This window comes from Phyllopteryx taeniolatus, chromosome 6, assembly GCF_024500385.1.
Source record: "Phyllopteryx taeniolatus isolate TA_2022b chromosome 6, UOR_Ptae_1.2, whole genome shotgun sequence".
Classification (NCBI taxonomy): domain Eukaryota; kingdom Metazoa; phylum Chordata; class Actinopteri; order Syngnathiformes; family Syngnathidae; genus Phyllopteryx; species Phyllopteryx taeniolatus.
In genome coordinates, this window is record NC_084507.1 from 26,500,881 (window position 1) to 26,517,719 (window position 16,839).

The window sequence follows — 16,839 nt, forward strand, 5'->3', positions numbered from 1 at the left end:
GAAAAAACTGCATCCAATCAAATGTTGTTTTGAAATTTGTTTTATTTTTTTTTTTAACTTCCAGGCATGCATCCCCTGCTGATTATGACTGGCCGTTACTCACTGTTCTTGTGAAGGCAAAACAGATTGCGGCTAGGCAATGAATCTTGGTCACAGGTTTTTTTTTAAAAATGCCTTATCTAATGTGGTAGAGGAGAAGATGGGCCATGAATGATGGATTGAGGATAAGACTTTGGTCTAAGATGTTTTAAAAGCTCTCACTCAATAAATGCAACTTGGGGGTGGAATGGGGGGGGGGGTGCAGGGGGGGCTACAGTAAGCATGTCCAACAATAACAATGTGTTCAGCGGTAAAGCACAGATGCTTATTTGGGAACAATACCATGTACTCTGTGACTAAGAAAGCGCTAAGGTATGGTGCGTACAGTATGCCACACTCACAAGCATGCACACACATTGCACATGGTTAGAATCCACACCCACCCTGATACATGTAAAACATGCAACACTCACAAAACCACCTGGAGAAATCTAAATGACTAACCCAGCTACTAATTATTGAGTGTGGCGCCAACTCAGATGAGCTCAATATGTACATTGAACTCATTAGAGTTGTTGAAGTGGAACCAAACAAACTGTGCCTCATGTTGTGTAATTTTAAAAAGGGGTGTCCCCACGCTTCCTTAGATTACGAGATATTAACAGCCCCTAATGTGGGGCTCTCTTTACTCTTTTCTAGACTAAAGAGGCGATAACACACACGAAAACACACATATATATTGATAAACAGAAATACTGAGAGGAAATGGAGAACATTTGCCCAGGCTCCTATATCTGTTTGTCTAAAAGAAAGCTCCCTGAGGAATTCAGCACCCCAAGAAATCAATTACCTGGAATAAGTCCATTAGCTTGTCCACACTGAGCACTATACGCAACATTAACTCTGCATCACTTATCTTGCAGCCTGAAGGTGGATGTGTGTGCAGAAGTGAGTGGAGTGGGCATCCCCAGCTCTGTGGGTAAGCAAGTTTCGGCTCGTTCGTACCATTCAGCTCTCTATATTGTGTGACATGAACTCATCCTTCATTTATGTGCCATACATACTGTATTTTACATAATAGTATACTGTACATACAAGCATCCACCACTGTTGACGCTGTGTTTTTTTTCATGGCGAACGACCTGTTAGCACATCTGTCTCACAGTTTTGGGGACAGGGGTTCAAATCCTGGCCCCGCCTGTGTGGATTTGCATGTTCTCCCTGTGCCTGGGTGGGTTTTCTACGGGCACTCCGGTTTCCTCCCACATCCCAAAAATATACGTGGTAGGTTGATTGAGGACTCTAAATTGCCCGTTGGTGTGAATGTGAGTGCGAATGGTTGTTTGTTTCTATGTGCTCTGCGATTGGCTGCCGACTGGTTCAGGGTGTACCCCGTCTCCCGCCCGAAGATAGCTGGGATAGGCACCAGCAGCCCGCGACCCTAGTGAGGATAAGCGGTAAAGAAGATGGATGGATGGAACCAACAAATAGACAACGGAGGGGAGGGGAAAAAAAAATATTACCGAAAGAGATCCTCTTCAAATTGTACACAGGTCATCTCAATAACTTAGAATGTTGTGGGATGGAAAACTTATTTATTACAATAGTTAAATTCAAAAAGTGGACCACCTCTATTTTATAGCTTCTCTACTAGGTAAAATATTTTATAATTTTGATGATTATAGCTAACAGTAGCGTAAATCACGATTTTTGACTTGAACTACAAAATTTTGGTAGTCTTAATTTATTGAGCTGCACCTGTGTAACATCTTATCCTGCATCCATCGACCTCACTTACCTCCCCAGACCTGAGAGCAGAGCTGCATTTGGATTGGTTGAAAGGTGTCCGAGGAGGCGTGAAGCGAGTCCTCTTCTTGGACACCCAGCAGCCTCAGCTCACCGGACTCCTAACGCTGGGCTACAACCATCCACAGGCCTGCCTCAACTATAGCATTTACCTGAAAGTGAGCAGACCACGCTACAAGAGGCACACGGCCATTGTCCACTCGACTCGACCAGCTCTTCTGTGTATAATCTACTTTTCACTCCATGGTGGTGTTTCTTGCTCCACAGGAGGAAGATGAGTTCCGGGACAAATTGACTCCCATCTCATTGGCTCTGAACTACAGATTGGCTCCGCCCCCTCAGGGCCAGATGCTCCCACCGGTGCTCAACTACTACAGCAGCACCGTCCTGCAAGAGCATGTGAGCATTAGCACCACTCCTTTATCTTTGCAAAAGTGCATCGTTCTTGGACATAAATAGGCTTTCTCATCAATTACAGATAACATAACATACATCCAAAAAGAATCAGAAAAATCGGGAAAACTCAAAGGGTGAAAAACAGTTAAATGCTATATCTCCACAATTCAGTAGTACATAGTTCCCAGTCTTTGCACGTTTTCAACATTTATCTTCAAATATGTATAGTATATTTAGAAAAAAAATCTCTGTGTTAACGTTGCGGGATCTTTAATATGTTATTGTACATTATAATTTGAAGCTAATAAACAGGAATTTGTGGAGTTTGCATTTTCTCCCCATGCTTGTGTGGGTTTTTTCTGGGTATTCAACTTCTAATTCCCTCCCACATTCACCCCCCAAAATAGACTCGAAATTACCCGTATATGTGAATGTGAGTGTGACTTGTGGTTGTTTGTCTCTATGTGGACAAGTGATATTGAAAATGGATGGATGGAAGGTCAAACTGAATAAACAAAACTTGAATCTGCCTGATGATTGACTACCATCCTATTATGTTGGGGCTTTAGCGAATGCAAACTGATTCATAATAATTATAATCATAATAATTGTATTCAAATTTTGTATTTACACCTATCTGGTACAGCTCTTGAATTGGATCCTACCTAATTAAGTGTCCATTCCGTGCACGTGTTCACACGCACACTGCATTCCTGCTGTATTTGGTGTGATGATATCCAGTGCTGCTTAAATATTTCCTCATAACAATCCTCTTCTTCCTCTCAGGCCTACATTCTCCTGGACTGCGGTGATGACAATATTTGCATCCCGGACCTCAAACTCACTGGCAGCATGTAAGACCTCAACCAACAAACGTGGAACACATCAGAAAGACACGCAGCCAAGCCCAAAAAAAAATGTTACTCCCCAAAAATGATGGTTTACATCAGAGTTGTAGTTCAATGTACCATGTGGAGCATGTGTGTGTGTGTGTGTGTGTGTGTGTGTGTGTGTGTGTGTGTGTGTGAGTGAGAACCAGCCTTCTCTCTGTAGTGCTTCCAGATGCACACCATCTCCATGGCAACGTTATACAAACATCCTGTCACCCACTACTAACTGACATATACATGCGCACAAGCTGAGGTCAAGGGCATTCAATTCCACAAATGCATGGATCACACATGAGTCATATTCTTAAAAGTAGGCCACATGTACGTGAGTAATTTTTTAATATACATCTTCTACATCTTGCAGTTAAAACAAAAATCAGTCCCCTCGCAACAGGATTATATAACTGTTGTCTCCAAGCAAAAGTAGCGCTTTTTTTTTTTTTTTTTTTTTTAATAAGAAGCCTGAAAATACATCATCAACCATCTTGATTGTGCAATCTGATGTTTCTGTTTTTCACTATAGTGAAAGATTAGATTTGAAATCAAGTTCTGTAAATATTTTTTTTTTTTTTCTCATTGGAAATAATGAACATAAAAATGATTTGTTGCAGGATCCCACTGTCACCAACATGAAACATTTCATTAGCCTCATAGCCAATTGATTAAGTCATTTTTTGAACTAAGTGTTAGAATATTGATAAAATATGCTATGAGGCTAATGATGTATTACCTGCACTGAAAATGCTTTGAGTAACAGTTTAATATTCTTAATTATTGTTATAGTCATGGATAGTTAATAGTTGTACTTCTTTTATCACTATTGTCAACTTAAAACCTCCCTACATCAAATGAATTCCATTCCAGTGATGAAATGCAAGACATGGGTTAAAACTATAATTTTTGTATATCAATTTACCCCCTTTTAATCATGTGTAACTGACGTACATGTTCAAATTAAGTATGTAGAGACGTTTATTACTATATTTTAAATTGATTACATTTTGAATTACACAACCCGGATTTCCGGTGATTCATATGGATACGGCCTTTTCAATTTATTAAGTTCAGCCTCACTTCTGTATACTAAAAAAAAATTTAATTCCCCGTGTAGGGACCACTCTGAGCTGGTGATCGGAGACGACAACCTCGTCATGTTGACCATCACCGCGGCGAACCGAGGGGAGGGAGCCTACGAGACAGAGCTCCATGTGCTGATTCCATCAGAGGCAGACTACATTGGCGTGGAGAGGAGAGTTGAGGTGAATAAATCACACACATGCAAAACACACACACACTAAATCAAAGATCCTGCTGCTGCCCAGCCGGCTCACTTCTGAAAATAGCAGCTTCACAATGAAGCAATTTGTCCCATCATGATTAAAACATGAAGTGTGCATGCAGTTACAGTGCGACATCACTTCCTGTTGTGTCGTGACCGTGTTTGTTTGTTTTTCTTATCAAAGTGGCCCTATCAGCAGTCTTCGCTTCATTGGCAAAGTCCCAGAATGCTTCCTTTAGGATGCCCATGCTGCATTAGCGGCCCCCGGAAATTGACAGGGTCAACTGCATGTCTGTGTGTGTGTGCGTGTGTGTGTGTGTGTTTGTGTGTGTGTGTGTGTCTGCACTATTGAGAGTGTAATGGAGCTGCGTGATGGATGCGGTTGCGACTGTCAGAGCATTCATCACTTCTCCTCCTTCCCACCTCCCCTTGCTCCCTTCTACCCCCTTTTTCATGCTGTTTCCCCTCCCTTGTTCGTTCTCCTGCCTCCTGCCTGTGAGGTGCCGTATTACCCAAAACTAGCATTGACCTCTCACTCACGCCAAAGAAATTCTCACATACACCCAAAAAAAAAAACTATTAAAAAAACAATCACACTCAACAACAAAAAAACTTTCATACATAAAATAAACTCACACACAACAAAGCAATGTCACACTCCGTTTTGAACTTACTTTCACACACACGATTTTCAACTCTCACTCACAATATTTTGACTCTTACTTATACAAAAATAGATCTCAGATGAGGCTTTTTTACTCTGCGTGTGGGTTGTTGTTTTTTTGTTTATTTTAGCGAGTGCGTTATGGTTAAAAAGACGCAAGTTTTTATAGTGTATGTTAGTTTTTATGGCGTACCGTATGTGAGAGTTTTCTGAAAAATGTGAGTTTTTGGGAGTGTGTCAGAGGTTTTGTGTTTACGTAGGGGTTCTTGGTGCATGTCTGAGGTGTTTGTGTGTGAGTGAGAGGTTGTTTGATGTTTGTGAATTTGTGGGTCTGAGTGAGTGGTATTTTAGTGGATTTGAGAGTTTTTGCTGGGTGAATGTTTGAAATGTTTTTGGGTGTGAGTGAAAGTATTTTGGGGGGGGTGTGAGACTTTTTGTGTGAGAGGTATTTTTAGTGTGTTAGGGTATTTTGGGGTGAATGTGAGAGGTTTTTCGGTGAGTGTGAGAGGCTTATTGGTGTATGTGAGAGGTACCTGTACACCCTTCACTTTATTCAATCATGACATTTATCACACTTCATTTCTGACTTTTAACCACTCTATCAAATCCCGCCAGTCACTTTTTGTGCTGTTTTATTTCCTTTTACAACACGTCGACGGCACCCGACCCCTGACCCTTCCCTTCAGTCTCTGGCTCAGTTGAACTGCGAGTACAAGATGGTCAATGACTCCAGGCTGGTGATGTGTGATCTGGGCAATCCCATGGTGGCTGAAACTGAGGTGAGTGGATGCACACTCCAAATCCACCAAGCACTTTTCTGCCTCCCTTAAAGCTGGCACTGCAACTCTTCAGCTTTAACACATACTGATTGATTGTTTCCAATGGTTACCGATCATCCCCTTGACCCTTATGCCATTCCACACAATAGCCCTCACCTTGACACCACTCACACACCAAGTGAGGGTACTGCATACAGTACCCGAGGATGTCAGCATGCGCAATAAGGATCCACTTAACTCCTTGATGACAGACACATGCAGTGAGCCGAGGCTTTGTAAAATAATGGGTCATCATTTCCTGAAATGAATATCCGACGTATGGAGCTCATGTCACATTAAGCAGGTGTGTAGGATCTTAGTGAATGTGTCAATGGCGGTATGACACTCGGCATTGTGATAAATCAATTATGTGGTAATTGTACACTGCTTTGCAAATAAAGAGCGCATAACGAGGCATGCAAAATGTGTGTGTGTGTGTGGGTGGGTTGGTGTGTTTACCCGTCCAGATGAGAGTTATTAACTCTCCCCTTGCCCCTTCTGGAAGCTAAGGAATCCACAAGCTTGTGCACAACATACTTGCATGCACCCCCATGCACATGTTGGGTATATGTGGCCGATAGAGTTGTCATCACTGGATTTCAGGCATTCCTTCTGCTTTATGTCACAGATGTAGCACATCCACCAGAAGGGGTAATAGGAAGTCAGAAATAATTTGATGGAACACAAATGTAATAACTAAAAAGTAGACCTTTCATTAAAATGAATGAAATTAATGAATTAAAATGTAATGTTATCCAATACAAGAGTTGGATGAAAAAAATCTGCCTTTACAAGTACTACTACAGTAGTAAACGTGTAGATAATTTAACACCAAACAAACCTACGAACATAAAGCCCGTCTTTGATCTCATAAGATTGTGCAGGTGTACAGTGTCGACAGACTGCTTGTGACAAGTCAACATCATTTTCAATCTACTTTTCATGTAACCCATATGATAACATGATAATAGTAAGGGCCACACTCTCACATAACATTGCTGTCCATCAAGAAGAATGTTTCTCTGTTTGTTTTTAAATCAGAATATACAAAAATAAGTTTTTCTTTGTGATTCAGATACTTTTAGAGTTACAATACATGCTTTTTGTTGCACAGCATGCATAATACATAAAACTGACATCGACAATATCAGTGTGTGGACCCTGAAAAGGTGGACGACTGGTTAGAGCATCTGCCTCACAGTTCTGAGGTCCGGGGTTCAATCCCCGGCCCCGCCTGCGTGGAGTTTGCATGTTCTCCCCGTGCCTGCGTGGGTTTTCTCCGGGCACTGCAGTTTCCTCCCACATGCCAAAAACATGCATGGTAGGTTGATTGAAGACTCTAAATTGCCCGTAGGTGTGAATGTGAGTGCAGATGGTTGTTTGTTTGTATGTGCCCTGCGATTGGCTGGCAACCAATTCAGGGTGTACCCCGCCTCCTGCCCGATGACAGCTGGGATAGGCTCCAGCACGACCCTAGTGAGGAGAAGCGGCTCAGAAAATGGATGGATGGATGGAACCTGAAAAGCATATATATGTACAAATTTATACTGTAATTGATTTATTGTCATTGTATTTTATTTATCATAGCATCTGAAACTAAAACTAACTTCTCCACTAGCAACTATACAGCTGTCCTTTTACTTCTACTTGCATACAGTATTTAAATACATGGGAAGATCCAGAAGATGTATGACAGGATATTGGATATGATTTGGTAGTGGTTGTCCACCTAATCTATTTCTAGTTCACACCCAAGTGTTTTCAGTAACCGTAAGTGACAGGTTTATTGTCTGATTAGCTGTGAAGTTTCGTATATTATTTTCATTTTGAATCCAGTTTTCCAGTTTACTTTGACTCAATAAGAATTTTGACAATAAAATTATGTAAAATGGGAATAATAATGAGAGCTTTGATGTGGATAAGATTTTGGCATGACAATCACAATACTAAGCATTTATCGAGCATTGAAGTAGACAGCATGTAGTTTTAAGGTACTTGAAAAAGCGCTTTCTGTGGGTGATTTCCCTCCTCTGAATTACGTAGCTCCATGCTGGCAACTGATGCAGCACTCTGAGGAATAAAACGGCAACAGTAAAGATTTAACAGCCGCTTTTAGATAAGACCCCTGTGACGTCTTCACATTGACCCAACCGTACCCGTTTACCCTCTTTGGATCTTCACCGCCTGGTTCTTTTCCTGCAGCCTCACTAATGTGTTCCATATAGACGGCCTCACATCTCCGTGCCCCCACGGGGCTGCTTCTTGAAGTCTGCTTGCTGTCACATTCACAACCATATGTCAGGCCTGATGTCCAGTGCGGGGTTCCCATGCACGTGCGTACGTACACTTGTGTAGTTTCGCGATGAGCGCACGCTTGCATGTGTTTTATGTTAGAGGACATGGAGAGACTCACAAGCATATTAGTGTGTGCCTTGTCAACACTACAACCTGGATCTTCTACTCACGTAATAGCAGAAGATGACCTAGTTAATTGAGCCCTTCCTGTCTCATTAATGGACACTGAGGTATCATGTGACTTTTAAATGGACACATCCAGTTTCTTTATTCTTAACTCTCTTTAACTGACTTCTTTTTCCAATTTATTCTCCACAGCTGTCTGTTGGTTTGCGGTTTTCAGTCCAAAAGCTTGAAGATGCTGGACCAAAGATTAGCTTCGAGCTACAGATCCACAGGTGACACGCCCAGCAAGAGTGACACACATGCCGCCATCACATCTACACTTAAACACATACAATACAAAGAGATGGGTGTCAGAAATGGCAGACTAATAATCAGCCGCTGGGAGTGCGCAAAGAAAAAGCTGTTGACACGTCCAAAGTGTGTGGCTTTTGTGTTGACTAATGCCATTATTTATCACACAATCTTGACTATATAGGACAGGCCCAAATACCAAGAAATTTCACATTAGTTAAACACCATGACAGAAGAAAATGATCATATAAGACATTCCTGTCACTTATATTAGGTCACAGTTTTACAACATGGGGGGGGGGGGGGCTGTGTTTTATTTCCTTGACACCCACTGTGAGTCTTCACCCACCACACAGCTCCAACAAAGACAACCCTGACAGCAACGCAGTCAGCCTCAATCTGGCCATCGTTGCCAAAGCTCAAGTTGATTTACGAGGGTGAGTCCTTGCATTTTCGTCATCGCTTTTTTTTTTGCTCTGCCACAATGTAATGTGCATGATTAAATAAAAAAAAATACATCTGCTGTAATCATGTGCACATGGGTTAATTGTGAGCCCTCGGCATGCACACTGATACGCGTACAAACATGCAAACTCTGAAAACTCGGGACTTTTCTACTCTCGTCGGTTGAAATGAAGAAACAGAATAATAATAATAAGCGTTCTCAGCTGCCTTCAAACATCAGTTTGGAGTTTGGGAGGGCACGGTGGAGAGTACATTGTCAGGACTGGATGCTACTCCTTTTGTTTTGTTTGTCATTTGCTGATACTTTCTTGAAAGTTTCGACTATTAAAGCAATCTCTCATCAATATTTAGAATACATATTAACAATATCAGTGTAGGTTTAAAGGAATACGTGAGACAACGACAAGGTGTAGTCAAAAGCGTCATTATCCAACAATAATATGTTCTCCAATTTGCGCTTAAGTTGTTCAATGTGTACCTCTATGCAGGGTTAAAGAATCTGTATTGTCAAGCCAAGTTTGGTCCAGATCTGATCTAGATTGAACATTTTGGCATAATGGGAAATGGAAAATCCTATTTCACATGTGCTCAGCTGTTTATATCTCTGTCAAATATGGTTCCATCAGGTTGTAATGTGTTGTGCTTTTGTGAGATCTGAATAGCTAAAACTCTTTTCATGTGGATCCAGAACTACTTCACATTCCAAAAGAACAAAATGTAAACGTTTCAGGTGCTAGTTTAATTTTGTAGTTGACAAATGTTTAAGCCCTGGCAAAGGTCCGCACTCTGTTTGTTCCTGCTTTATCTCCACAGTAACGAGCCTCGGTTCTAAATAAAGCATATTTTAATGTGTTAACATCTCTGACTATAGTTTACTTTCACCACCTTAGCCAAGAGGTGAGAGTGTGACGAAACTATTGCTACAATACACAGCAATTACATGACAATGGTTGGCCTCCAATTTGTTCAGATTTAGTCTGGTACCCTTCAGTGGTGATAGCATAGAAAAAACAAAGCAAAAGACAATTGAGCCTTGAAAATCTGTAAAGAACCTCACTTTAAAATTCCACTTTTTTTCAGTCATAAGCTGAAACCAATATTAGGCTCCAATGGGCAAACCTAATGTAATGTAATTGTCCTTTCTTAATGAACGCGAGTCGTGTGTGTTCTGGTCTCCACAGGGTGTCTCATCCCTCTCAGGTGGTGTTGCCATTTCCACGCTGGGAGCCCAAAGAGAAGCCTGTCAAGGAAGATGATGTGGGTCCACAGGTGACACACATCTATGAGGTAAACACCTGCACTCATTTCCAAGCTCCAAGTGGAGCTTACTAGCATAAGTAAACATTAACACAAATAAACAGAATTAAAGCCATATATATCTGAGGTTTAATTACTGTTGTGACGGCAGGTAAGATGGAAGGAAACTAGCGGGATGTTTCGACATGGGATAATTATCGAGGAAAAACTAGGTCAAAATGAGGTACAGACTACAGATAGAAGGAGGGAGGATGGCAGACACACTGGCGACAGTTTACAATGAGGGCGTGCGTGTGCGTGTGAGTCCATGTGCTGTACATGTGATGTCTTTGGGATTTAAGGGGGGCGCTGCTTCATTGAACTAGAGCGCTGCAGCGTCTGGCCTTTCCTGCAGCTGATAATGATTTTCATTGGCAGTACTTTTCCCACTTGGCAGCTGGTTCTACTTAAAGGGGACAGTTTTTTTCCTTTTTTTTTCCCCCTCCTTAGGGCCAGAATTCTTGGCCCGCAACACCAGGATAATGTCCTGTTTGGATGACTTTCTGCACTGCTAATGACCGTGTGCGTCTATGCGAGAATGTGTGAGTGAGTGGAAAGGTGGCTTTGTTGAATTGATGGTTCATTTAAGCTCCCAATTCATTCCTCCTCGTCCCGATGCCAAACAAGGCCTGAAGCTTTAGATTTGTCTTGTCTGTCTTCAATCCCCACTGAGTGAAGGCCTATTACTGTTGCAGTCTGCAGCCAAAAACTCAGGTGGCCCGTGTCATCACGCCACAGTTATGATAACCCAATTATAGCATATAGTCACTTGAGGCCCACAGCAATAAAACGACTAACTTCTCGACCACTTCTAACGTCTCCAGCTCTACAACTCGGGTCCCAGTAGTATTCGGGAAGCCGAGGTTGAGGTCGGTTGGCCTTCCCGCTTCCGTGACGAGAACCTGCTGTATGCAATGGAGATTAGAACTGATGGGCCAATCAGCTGTCGGCCGAATAGCAGCCTCAACCCACTCGGACTTCAGGTAAGACTAAAATATGCACAGACATACATACACTGTATGTAGATACGTACAATGCATATAAAAGTAGTACTACATACACAAACTACAATCCCCAAATCACTTTATCATTTCAAACAAATTTTACTAATCTTTGCCTTAAAAATAAATGGCTTTCAGATTATTTGATTTTGAAAAAATACACTGGAAGTGCGCATGCAGCAAAGACTAAACTTAGCTCCTCCCTGACATGCAGTACAAAGATGGTAGTCTCAGTCGAGATCACATCAACATACACTACGCCCTTGACACCAATTACAACTTTCCTATTAGCCAGGGCTTTGGTGCCATCTTGTGACATCTTAGAGCACATACAAAGAGCACAAAAACCGCAAATAAGGGAGTTTTTCTACAAATAGCTGAAGGTCGGTTCCACATAAAATAACGCAAATAGATGAATTCCTCAATCGACGGGGGGGGGGGGTCACTATACACCAATACGAAGGCTGTATGAAAAAAATACTTTGGCTGTAAATCAAAACCGAGCATTGTTATCTTTGTAAAGGTAAGTTTTTGTACTGGATCTCATCAGATGGCTTTTGTATAAATAAACATGATGGAGAATAAATGCCCCTAACTACTGACAAAACATGCATACAATCAAACCACCATGCACTGCTACTAGAAGATTATCCAGTCATCTATGGCTGCAGGATTTTTAGCCACTCATTTAAGAAAAATCCCGCCCGTTGTTCTGTCTGCTCTCCGTGTTCTTTGCCAGCTGGCTGCAAGAGACGATTTTACTTATTAGTAGAAATTACAGCTGGAGTATTTTCCAATGCGTGATGATAGCATCTGCTGTGTAATTCAGAAAGAAATTGTGCACAATTGTGTTTATATGCGACGTACAAAGGGACACAGCATTTTTTTTCATTTCTTTTTTTTTCATGTTTTTAAGCTCATATTAATCAGTATTTAGCAAAGGTAAGCAGCTCTTTCCATAAATCCTCTTTAGATTTCATCCCTCCAAGATACTCCTGAACTTCTGGGCTTCTTGAGGAACACCAGCGCTCCTCTTCGCCGCCACAAACGAGCTGCAAGCACGGCCCACAGTCACAGCGGTAAAACCCTGGTGAGCAACACGCGTCACCATGCGACATCTCCAGAACGGGAATCGAAATGTTCCCGAGGGATTCACGGGTGTGTCTCCTGCAGAACTGTACGAACATCTCCTGCCTGAAAATCACGTGTGTTGTGGGCCGTTTGGATCGTGGCCAGAGTGCTGTAGTTAAGGTCCGGTCGAGACTGTGGGCACATACTTTCCTACAGGTCAGTGTCCGGTTCAACATCTTTGCTTCATTAACCCTTTGTTTATCTGCCCCAGCTAAAAAGGTTAAAGTCACAGCCGTAACCTTTGAAATACAAGTCATCCTGTCAGTTCATTCAATGTTCTTTGGTATGCTTCACTATGATTGTTGGTCAAACAACTTGCATATTTGTCCTGCAGCGGCGTAATGACCCCTACATTCTCAACTCGACTGTGTCCTTCATGGTCCTGGCCATGCCTTATCGAGTCCAGCCCCCCAGCCTGCCTCAAAGTACCATCTCGGTAAGACTCAGGCAAATTTTGAGTTGGCTTAAATCTGGTTTGGAATCTGTATAGCATCAAGGCCTTTCTGTGTGACTTTGCCTGTTTTCCTAGTGCTTGCGTGGATTTTGTCCTGGTAGGCTATTCTGCGAGGTTGATTGAAGACTACGGTAGTTGCCTAGTCAGTATGAGTGCAAATGGTTCTCTGTATCTATGTCATGCGACTGGTAATCAGGTTGTACCCCGCCACTGAAAATGAATACAAAATGTTTTGTTTTGGCTGTTCATTTGCACTACAGACGTGTTTTTGAGTATGAAGACTTTTGAAAACGCATCTGAAAGATTTTTTTTTTAAACATCACTTATAATGCGATCTAGGAATTATCATATTTTCCGTCATTTATGCAGGTCCTTGTGACAGCGTTATTGAGTTCAGTGAAACGTTTTGCAAATATAAAGGAAAAAAGGTTACTGTTTTGACTTAAGTCATTGGCAAGTAAAATAGGTCTGCGATATGATATCATTGCCAACAATCGTGATACAGTGATACATCACAATATGTATGCAAACCTCTTAACTGTGAGGCAGCGATGGTCACCACGAGCTCACCGCGCTGCTACAACCACAGAATTTAAGTAAATGAATACAGACATAGACTAGAATGCCTTTTATTGTCACTATATACATGTACAATGAGAATGAAAGCAGCTCCTGCCCCAGTGCAAACATGAATTTAAAGGGAAAAAAAGAAAAAAATTGGAAAAGATATGACATTCACAACAAAAGATAGCTACCCCTTGAAAGGGCAATTAAAAACCAAAAAATGACCAAGAAAAAAAACAAGTTACTGCCACGTATTTTAGACTTAGTGTGCAAATGCAGTGCATTGGAATCATGGATGAATGCCCAACTGAATATAATTAGATATCTCACAGCAACAGTATCGATTTCTAATGTCGGTTTATCGATACTGTACCTTGGAATACAACCCCAATTCCAATGAAGTTGCGACGTTGTGTTATTTAATGTTCAAACTGATAAACTTTATTGTTTTTAGCAAATAATCATTAACTTAGAATTTTATGGCTGCAACACGTTCCGAGAAAGCTAGGACAGGTGGCAAAAAAGACCGAGAAAGTTGAAGAATGCTCATCAAACACCTGTTTGGAACATCCCACAGGTGAACAAGCTAATTGGGAACAGGTGGGTGCCATGATTGGGTATAAAAGGAGCTTCCCTGAATTGCTCAGTCATTCACAAGCAAAGATGGGGCGAGGTTCACCTCTTTGTGAACAAGTGCGTGAGAAAATAGTCGAACAGTTTAAGGTCAATGTTCCTCAACGTAGAATTGGAAGGAATTTAGGGATTTCATTATATCCATCCATAATATCATCGAAAGGTTCAGAGAATCTGGAGAAATCACTGCATGTAAGCGGCAAGGCCGAAAACCAACATTGAATGCCCGTGACCGTCGATCCCCCAGGCGGCACTGCATCAAAAACCGACATCAATGTGTAAAGGATATCACCACATGGGCTCAGGAACACTTCAGAAAACCAATGTCACTAAATACAGTTCGGTGTTACATCCGTAAGTGCAACTTGAAACTCTACTATGCAAAGCAAAAGCCATTTATCAACAACACCCAGAAACGCCGCCGGCTTCTCTGGGCCCGAGCTCATCGAAGATGAACTGATGCAAAGTGGAAAAGTGTTCTGTGGTCCGACAGGTCCACATTTCAAATTGTTTTTGGAAATTGTGGACGTCGTGTCCTTCAGACCAAAGAGGAAAGGAACCATCCGAACTGTTATGGACGAAAAGTTCAAAAGCCAGCATCTGTGATGGTATGGGGCTGTTTTGCCAATGGCATGGGTAACTTACACATCTGTGAAGGCACCATTAATGCTGAAAGGTACATACAGGTTTTGGAGAAACATATGCTGCCATCCAAGCAACGTCTTTTTCATGGACACCCCTGCTTATTTCAGCAAGACAATGCCAAACCACATTCTGTACGTGTTACAACAGCGTGGCTTCGTAGTAAAAGAGTGCTGGTACTAGACTCGCCTGTAACACAGTGGTAAACATGACCCTGTCCCAGCTTTTATGGAACGTGTTCCAGCCATAAAATTCAAAGTTAATGATTATTTGCTAAAAACAATAAAGTACCTTATTCAATTAAATATAGGTTGAATATAATTTGCAAATCCTTGTATTCTGTTTTTATTTATGTTTAACACAACGTCCCAACTTCATTGGAATTGGGGTTGTACATCACAATATCAATATGTTAACGTAACCTTGCAGTGAATATACCCTTGGTCAGCTGAGATGGAAAAGGATTATCAATATAGAAAATGAATGGATGAATGATGTCTTGAATGTATGTCTTGTAGATGGGGACACCTATATTATGGGGGACGCCAGATGTGTCCTTTGCTGTTCCACTATGGGTCATCATCTTGGCCATACTGCTGGGACTGCTAGTGCTCGCCGTGTTAACGCTCGCCATGTGGAAGGTACGTACAGTATTTAACACCTCTTCCAACATCCTCAGTATCTCTTGACTGCAACTATTCTAAAGCATTTTTGTTTTTCCTCTTAGTGTGGTTTCTTCGACCGGGCGAGGCCACCAGCCTGTGACAACATCTCCGACCAAGAACAGCTGACATTGAATCAAACAGGGGATGCCTAAAAGGCACATAAAACAGATCCTAATCGGGGGAAAACTGTGGTTTTGAGACGAACGTGCACCTTCCAACTGAAATCAATCCAAACTGAGATCTGGAGTTGTTGGACCTGACATTTCTTGGCTGCAGATCTTCTGCCTCTCTTGTCGACAAACTGGCCTGTGAGGGACGGCTTGCTTGAGTCTGCATCAGCCGGGGACCTAAGACGCGCAGCTCTGACAGCACAAAAGCAAAGCACACTTGAGTGGACCACATTTTGGGAATTGTTTGTCCGTGGTGATGAAGGACCACAAGAGAATAGTGTGAAGAAATTGCTTCACGTTTCCACATTAAATAAACTTGGGTTAAATGGAGCACAGAGATAAAGCACAGAGAGGCTTAATCCGGGCTTAAATGAATGTGAACTTGTAAACTCACTGGTCATAATATTAGGTACAACTGCACTACAGTACTCTATATTCTCTATCTAAAGAATACAGTAAACCTCCACTATCCACGGGGAATAAGGTGGGGAGCCCTGCCGCAAAAAGTGAACAAAATGTAAATAAGAAAATATTAGAAACACCATTTTATTGCAAAGAGAGCACTAGCATTGGATGTCATTAGATTGTTCAGGTGTACCTAATTTTGCGACTGGTGCGTGTTTGTGTGTATATACATATGCTGTATGTCTACAGCTACTGTACATATTGTGTGTGTGTGTGTGTTTGCTTCTCTTAATCCAATGTTTTGTTATGCGTCAAATGTGTCACACACATAAAGATGCATTAACATGAAGGCGCAAAGCAAACGCGTGTATTTATGAATGTACGTGCAATATTTGGACATTGCGTGATACTGAAGCTTGTTTACACTGGCATTATTTTATCAGAGCTTAATAGTGTATATGTAGATACTGTAAGTGAGTCGTGGATATGATAGATTTTAGTTTTGGAAAAAACAACAGCAGTTGTCTTGACTGGTTCGTGTCACACCAAATAATGTCAGGAGGAAAATAAGTTATATATGAAATTATCCTTTAAGGTTTCAGGTAACATTCTGCCTCACTAACTCAAGATTTTGCTTTTTCATTTTGGACTTCACCAACTGTAACTGCTGCAAGGAAATAATACAACACAACATGATAAATATATGTCAAACTTTGTCCGTAGACTGTGAGTTGTGTGCTTACATCATGTCTAATGGCTTCATAGTGTTGTTTGTCATGCACACTCGGGGAAGTGTCACATACTATAAG

The 16,839-nt window shown here is 41.6% G+C and overlaps 1 protein-coding gene across 2 annotated transcripts in view; it reads left to right on the forward strand.

Moving 5' to 3' along the window:
* itga8 (integrin, alpha 8) overlaps positions 1–16,745 on the forward strand; it is a 53,350-nt gene extending 36,605 nt beyond the window's left edge. For both annotated transcript variants that reach the window (XM_061775822.1, XM_061775823.1), the window contains 15 exons: positions 963–1,018; positions 1,846–2,003; positions 2,113–2,244; positions 3,028–3,095; positions 4,243–4,390; positions 5,761–5,853; positions 8,506–8,585; positions 8,961–9,041; positions 10,251–10,356; positions 11,190–11,348; positions 12,340–12,456; positions 12,540–12,653; positions 12,832–12,933; positions 15,309–15,431; positions 15,518–16,745. In XM_061775822.1, the coding sequence (XP_061631806.1) occupies positions 963–1,018; positions 1,846–2,003; positions 2,113–2,244; positions 3,028–3,095; positions 4,243–4,390; positions 5,761–5,853; positions 8,506–8,585; positions 8,961–9,041; positions 10,251–10,356; positions 11,190–11,348; positions 12,340–12,456; positions 12,540–12,653; positions 12,832–12,933; positions 15,309–15,431; positions 15,518–15,607 (1,627 nt within the window). In that variant the 3' untranslated portion in view covers positions 15,608–16,745. The remainder of the gene's footprint in view (positions 1–962; positions 1,019–1,845; positions 2,004–2,112; positions 2,245–3,027; positions 3,096–4,242; positions 4,391–5,760; positions 5,854–8,505; positions 8,586–8,960; positions 9,042–10,250; positions 10,357–11,189; positions 11,349–12,339; positions 12,457–12,539; positions 12,654–12,831; positions 12,934–15,308; positions 15,432–15,517) is intronic.
* Positions 16,746–16,839: the final 94 nt, after the last annotated feature.